The 7,688-nt window shown below is 37.5% G+C and overlaps 1 protein-coding gene across 1 annotated transcript; it reads left to right on the forward strand.

Moving 5' to 3' along the window:
• Nucleotides 1–1,777: 1,777 nt before the first annotated feature.
• On the forward strand, nucleotides 1,778–5,924 carry LOC138026342 (retinol dehydrogenase 14-like). Its single transcript, XM_068873653.1, has 3 exons — nucleotides 1,778–1,906; nucleotides 2,336–2,902; nucleotides 5,456–5,924. The coding sequence occupies exons 2-3, from the start codon at nucleotides 2,644–2,646 to the stop codon at nucleotides 5,773–5,775; spliced, it is 579 nt and encodes a 192-aa protein (XP_068729754.1). The 5' UTR covers nucleotides 1,778–1,906; nucleotides 2,336–2,643; the 3' UTR covers nucleotides 5,776–5,924.
• Nucleotides 5,925–7,688: the final 1,764 nt, after the last annotated feature.

Below are 7,688 nucleotides of genomic sequence, written 5' to 3' on the forward strand. Positions count from 1 at the left end.
TTTCTCAAATGACGTTCGTTGGTGTCCCTAAATGAACGCACAGCACGATTTCTCACTTCTTTTGGCAGGTCAGAAAGCGCATTTACCTAGACTCAAAACACATTCCCGCACGGGATGTTGACTTTTCACTCGATTCTCCAATATTTTGCACCAGCAAGGAAGAGTTCACCTTGTTAGATGCGCGATCGCTGGTCGAAAGTCTTTTTATTCATTTCATGAGGCACAAATTCCCGAAAAGGAACAAGAGAGTATTTCCCCATGCTCCCGTTTTATTCGGCCTTGATCTTCTCACAAAGTTAATTAGCATGCATCTGTAATTCAACGAGTCATCAATGAGTCACCATTTTTAAGAAAGCTTTTTTGTGAGAAATATGCACAATTGAACCACGATGATAAAACAATCAGAAAGGGCAGTAAACACAGAAGGTGAATCGATTGTGTTGGACACAAGAGTAGAGAAAATAGCCATTTTTAAGGCGAATGTGCATGGTGACGCTGTCAATGCACTGAGAAAAAGTTTGATAATCCTGCTAAATTTAATTAATACAGTGGTGACTCGTGCACACTAACACAATGTCGTTGTTTTCTTCTCTTGTTGGTTTTGCCTAGCGAAATTCGACTCGAAAAAATGTTAAGCGATATCAAATTAGCCTACAATGGAGCTGTTATGAAAAAACAGTCAGTAGAAAGCGTCTAATACTGTAACGTTTTCAAACTGCGTGTCACCATTTTGGTACAAAGTTGCTCACGCAATGAACTAAAGTAAACAAGTTTTTACACCACGTGTCATAAGTTTCTATCCTTGTGCAAAATTCGTGTTTTTGATAACTATAACTTGTGTTTCCTGCATTTCCATGTCTCCTACCAACAGAAATTGTCGAGGAGTTATAAAATAAAAACTGTACTAACATAAAAAGTATTCTTTAAATTTTTCGGCTCTTACGAAGTTCTACTCGCGTAACATTGGGCCGGGTAATACATATATGTGCAAACTAATTTTAAGCCGTAACATATTTGACAGTTGGCGATACATCGTCATTTTATGTAAAATACCGCATCAGTTAGTATTTTATACGACCTCCTGAAGTAAACTACATCAAGGTAAAAGGCAATATCCTTCGTTCATATATATTCACTATGTTGTCATCTCATTTTTAGCGCAAATCTTAATCTTTTTAGCACATCCAAGAAGTCGAAAGTCCTTTCCTGTTGATTGTAGGTAGTAATATCCTTTAGAAGTTAGAAAGCGACAAACGTTTCTCACATATACAGCAATTGTAGAAACCCCGCCTTCTTCGCTCTTGTGGGCCTCCCTTGCCTTCCATAGGCGTCCTGAATTAAACAATGGCTGGATAGGTTTTCTCTTAACTGTTAAACCTTTGTATGTGCTTTCCGTTCCAGGAAAATCGTCACTGATTAATCTGCAAGCGCTTTTAGGAGAAATATAGCGCATTTTAGCTACTTTACCAAGAGAAAACCTTTGAATGCGAGATAAAACAAATACGCTCGTGCCCTTGTCACGCTATCAGTGGCAGCAAGAAAAACCATATTTCAGATCATGACTCTCTTCTTAGCTAAATCTAAACAAATTCGCTTATTTTATCATTGTGCATATGTAACAAAAGAAATTCGAACACTGTACATCAAACTCAGTCTCGAAGAAAAACGTTACGCAGGGCTATCGTACCGGTTATGAAGGCGACTGTAAAGTTGTGTGACTTATGACGCTGTCAGCACGTCCTATAAATAGTTTAAATTCCTCACAAATACAGTCTGTGACAAAATTCGTTGGAACAGTACACGACTATACAGATCTGAAGCTTTCGCAGCTCACTCTCTCCCTACAGTGTTCTTTAATGCCAGTTTCTGAGCCCAATTGCCAAAACAACATTGCTAGGAGGGCAAGGTATTGTAAAGTGTTTCAACAATTTTGTCCGGGACTGTAGTCTGAGAAGTGTTACAAATTTGCACCTGTATTACATGAGGACTACACTTTTTTGGCCAGTCAGAGATGAGTAGTTTTTCAACTCTATTATTAAAATAATTATTGTAGCTTGTTATATGAACTCTGTATAACTAGACTTGCAAAACCTAGGAGGGAAACTTTTTCTCTGTCCATGTGTAGGCCCATTTCCATCACTAGGGCCAACACATAGTTGTATTACGACTGAGAATTGAGATAGTATCATAAAACATTCACACTCCAATGGATATTTCTGTTGAGATAAAGATGGCCAAAATTTGAATAAGCATTTTATTTTTCAATAAATTCAAAACGCCTACAGCTTATATCATCTTAGTGATTAGCTCATAATTTTTTGTTTCACTGTTACAGGTAAAACTGCTGTTGTTACTGGTGCAAATACAGGCATAGGCAAAGAGACTGCTCTCGATTTTGCTAGGAGAGGTGCTAAGGTGATCTTGGCTTGTCGAGACGAGGCAAAGGCCAATCAAGCTGCCAAGGATATCATAGCAGAAACTGCAAGTGATAAAGTTCTGGTCAGAGTTGTTGACCTGTCTTCATTTGAGTCTGTAAGAGCCTTTGCAAAGCTCATAAATGAAACGGAGGAACGGCTGGATATCCTTGTCAACAATGCAGGGCTGATAGGATCCTACCACAGTGCCACAGAGGATGGCAATGAAATGATATTCCAAGTGAATTACCTCAGCCATTTTCTGTTGACCTTGCTACTGATAGAGAAAATGAAGATGTCAGCACCGAGTCGCATTGTAAATGTCTCATCAATGGGCAGTGAAAGGAAGACGTTAAGTCTGAGCCAGCTGCATGAAGACTACTTCAAAGTTTCAAATCAGACACTAAAGTCAGATGGCTTACCTCGCTATCAGGAGTCCAAACTTGCTCAGGTTGTTTTCACAAAGGAATTAAGTCGGCGATTAGAAGGTCAGATGCATGTATTCTAGTAATAATAATAGACTAGAATCGAATAGTATCTTTCAGACTGTCTTTATTTATACACACTATAAAAATTAAAGCTAAAAAGCTTGTGGGGTCATGCAGTAGGAGGTAAGGAAAGGAAAGAAACTTTATTTAAGTGTCTAGTCGATTTAGCCCTGGAGCACCAAATGGGGACAGTGTCAAGTCAAATGTTGGTTTTTGAGGAGAGGGGAAACCGGAGCACCGGGAGAAAACCTCTCGGTGCAGAGTAGAGAACCAACAAACTCAAGCCACATATGACGCCGAGTCAGGGAATCGAACCCAGGCCACATTGATGGGAGGCGAGTGCTCTCACCACTGCGCCATCCCTACACCCCAACAAAATAATTATTACTCATCCAATTAAAAACTATTAATTATAACTAAAACACATTTCTGAAAACATTCTAATAGATTACAATTCTTAAAACGTGAACTAAGTAAGAAACTAATACAATCAAACGTTAAAATTTACAATTTTTACTTCTCTACTTAAAAATATGTGTAATCAGTTAATCTGTTCCTAACCGTTGAACCCGATAAACCAGTGAAACTATTAAGCTCCTGAAATGATTATTTCCTGAGTAGTCTACGAAGTTTCTTGAGGTCAATACTGCGACAACATTACTGGAGTCCAAAGCGCGGTGGCCTTGTGGTTAGTGCGCTCGACTCTGGATCGAGTGGTCCGGGTTCAGGGCCTGACCGGGGACATTGTGTTGTGTTCTTGGGCAAGACACTTTACTCTCATGGTGCCTCTCTCCACCCAGGGTGTATCAATGGGTACCGGTGTAATACTGGGGGTAACCCTGCGATGGACTAGGACCCCATCCAGGGGGAAATATAAACACTCCTAATCGCTTCATGCTACGGAAACTGGAGATAAGCGCCGGCCTGATGGGCCTTTAAAGCTCCCCTCAATGTTTCTGTCAGATTTGCAAGGAAGAGCTCAGTCGAGTAGCTGTGTCGGTAAGCCCATTGCTTCTCTTTGATTGACTGATTGTCACCAAAGGCATGCTGCACCAGTCTATCTTTTATTTCTGCTTCCAGGATCTTACTTGGTACAGTTAAAGGGAAACAGGTTGATATGTTCCACAATCTGTTTAAACTATCTCATATTCCTTGTTGTTCTTTTCATTATTTCATCAAGGGCCAAACTGCCATTTGTTAATATCGTTCACAAACTGAAATCAGTGGGATTTGGTGATTACTACCATTTGCATCCATCCTTGAAGCGTGACATATTTTGGGTGAAGGTTTGCTTTTCAAATGTTAACAGTTTGATCAGTTATGTGTCATTTTAACCAATGAAACGTTGGCGGTTATGTAGTGAAATTGACAACATGCACAATGTAACCGCCAACGTTTCATTGGTCAAAAACACATTACCGGACAAACCATTAATGTTTGAAAAGTAAAACTTGATGCAAAATAATTTTGCGTGAAGTTTTACTTCAGCAGGTCAAAGATGGATGCAAATGGTAGTATACCGTCACTGTCTTTAAGAGGTTTAGATCAGACTGGATCATGTTGGGACGGTACATGTTAAAAACATCTTAATTTGACATCAAGTGCTAGAAGTATAATCTAAAGTTCTCAAATTGGCTTCGGATTATTGTTAGTTACAATATTAAGTCCTGCGATTTGATGGAGCTATTGTAGTCATCATTTATTACTTAGAGCAGGTTCTATAACAGTTCATGTATAAGTTATAATTATCATTGATTGGTTCAAAGGGAGATGAATGGAGATTATATCAGAGGTCATCGACCTTAATTTGTTAGATAATATCGAGGAAATAAAAAACATTTTAAAATTTTACAAGACATGTGTTAACTTACTCATGCCAGCTTGCCTTGTAAAGAAAGATTAAAATGTTGTTTTACTTCTTCAAGTTATTTCTCATCTGCTCTTCTTAAGCCCTTTTAGAAGTATAATAATAATGATAATGATACCACTACTACTACTACTACTACTACTACTACTACTACGACTACTAATAATAATAATAATAATAATAATAACTTTATTTAACTGTCAATGGATTTAACACTAGAGCAAACTGTAGACGCAAAATTAATTCAAATCAATTCAAATATTGGTTTTTGTGGAGAGGGGAAGACTGGAGTACCGACCAGAGGAAAACTCTCGGAGCAGAGGAGAAAACCAACAAACTCAACCTGCATATGACGCCGAGTCTGGGAATCGAATCTGGGCCACATTGGTGAGAGGCGAGTGCATGCTCTCGCCACTGCACAAGGCATTTTTAAGTATACATAATAACTAGTCATAGTTATATTTAGATGTTGTTGGAATGTCATGATGTTCAGCATTAGATGAAAATTAACAATAATACACGTGCCATGCCGTCAATCATCTGGAAATTGCCAAGCCAAAAACAATAATAATTCTGACTAGTCATAATTGTTTTTTAGCTGTATCAGCCATAGCATCACAAAACACTGCACAAAGGATTATTGATTTGATCTTGTACCAAATCAGTTGTTTTTGTTCTTGTCACAGGTTGTGGAGTAACAGCTTATGCTCTTCATCCTGGTGCCGTAGTCACAGAAATTTGGCGTCACTTCCCATTTTTACAAAAACCTCTATTGAAGCAGCTGTTTGGATTCCTGACATGGCTGACATTTAAGGATTCCAGGCAGGGAGCACAAACAACAATTTACTGTTCAGTTTCAGAGGAGGCAGCAAGTGAATCTGGGCTTTACTACAGTGATTGTAAAGTAAAGGAAAATTCAAACAAATTTATCATTGATGATCCCGGTGTGGCAAAGAAGTTATGGGAAATCAGCGAGAGCCTAACTGGTGAAAACTGGAAACACTGATGTCATATAATTATTGGATAAAGACATATCTGACCTTCATATATGTATGACTTGTATTATTTTGCAATGTGTAAGCGCCGTGTCATGTAAAGTTTTAAACTGACATCTTTAGGTTGTTTGTCTTTACTATACTATAATCTATATGGACAGGTTTAAAGTACAGGTCACTTGTTACAAAACGTGGACATGGAGGTTGAACCTCGCTAGACTTTTGCGTTTGGTCGGGGTTTGCATCCGTGCGCGTGTGGGGGTTGCGCGGTGGTGGAGATCCGCCCTAAGTCACAGATTTTGTCGCAAAGCTTTTTCTCTGATTTAACTAGCCAATTAAAACAGACACACTAAAGCAAAGCCCAAAATCTTGTCTTTTTTTTACCAGCAGTGTCTCTAAATCTACCTTGTACTGTTGGAAGAAAGTAACTAAGGTGTCGTTTCCTTTTGTAAGTCATGTAATTCTAAGTAGGCAAGTAGGTCCAATTAGTGAATTGTGCTTTGTATTGTAATGTAAGTGATGTTTTGTTTAGCATTGTAATATAAGTAATCTAATTATTTTTGTAAATATTGTAAGTAGTGTAAATATTAGTATTGTTAGTAGAGTAAGTAGGTGAATTGTATTGTAAGTAATGTAAGTAGTGTAAGTGTTAGTATTGTAAGTGGCATAAGTAGGAAGTATTACAAGTAGTGTAATTGACTGCACGAATATTGTTAGTAGTGTAAGTCGCACTTAATTAATGTTAATGTTGTCAGTAATGCTAGTATTGTAATTATTGTGTGTAACTCAATTAAAAAAAAAAAAACTTGTTACAAAACCATTACTATTGTGCTACTATTATGCTAATGACAGTATTAATCTGAATCCTAATCTTAATCTCAGTGAATTAGGAGCAATAATGTTTTAGGCCTAATTAGACCTAAAACAATCTTTAATCTCAAATCCAACCTTAGTTGGTTTAAGTATTCAATGTATGATGGGGTCATACATGGTGTTTTGGTGTTTCGTGGTTTAGTAATGCCCATTTATTTTCATCAATGCAGCACGCTAATTAGTTACTTGGAGAGACAGTTATTGTTCCTAATTTTTGGTTAAGTTAATTAACCCTTTGACGCCTAAACAGACTGAGTATTTTACTCTGTCTAACGCCAGATGATTTTACGAGTCAATGGGTTAACATTTCAGAATTCAATATTATTGAGCAATATGTTGCATGAGAAATAATATGAAAATGTTGGATATTCAGATGGATGTCACAGGAAGGATGCACAAACTCTGCAAGCCAGCGAGGCAGACGTGCAAGGGATCTGAGAACAATTAAATTCAAATAGTGCTGATAAACAGCTTTCAATAACTGCGAGGTGACTCGCATGGCTTGCATGTTGGACAACCTTAATGAACAGATTTTTGTAGGTAATTAATGAAACCAGTAGCTGATGACCTTGAAGTGTATAACTCTGGTTCAAAGCTGGTTTTTTTTTTTGTTAAATATTTCCTTATTTGGATGTAACATGGCTCATGCATTTTCCTGTGCATCAAGCTTCAATCTTATTTCTTTCCATATTTGGGTATAAAGTTGGTGTCCTAAAATTCCCAGCTTTGTTCCAAGGAAATGCGGTGCAAAGCACTCACTTCAAGGTCATGTGATTCTGATGAAACAATCTAAAATCTGGTAAAGAGGCATGAAAGATATCTAAGCTTGTCAAACTCTCTTGCAAATTATAATTGCTCAAGTTGCTTAATTAACTTACTGCAATGATGTCTCAAACATAGGTTTCTTTGAGGTTTTAGACTTGGTATTTTGTCATATTTCATTTTTTATTTCTGCCTTGTGTTTCATTTAAAATTTTTATATGAACATCAATATCTCAAAGTTTTCAGTTTAGTTATCCTCCAGTTTACAGTCCTCAGTTATCCAGTTAAT

Source organism: Montipora capricornis, chromosome 12, assembly GCF_036669925.1.
Source record: "Montipora capricornis isolate CH-2021 chromosome 12, ASM3666992v2, whole genome shotgun sequence".
In the NCBI taxonomy this organism is placed as follows: Eukaryota; Metazoa; Cnidaria; class Anthozoa; order Scleractinia; family Acroporidae; genus Montipora; species Montipora capricornis.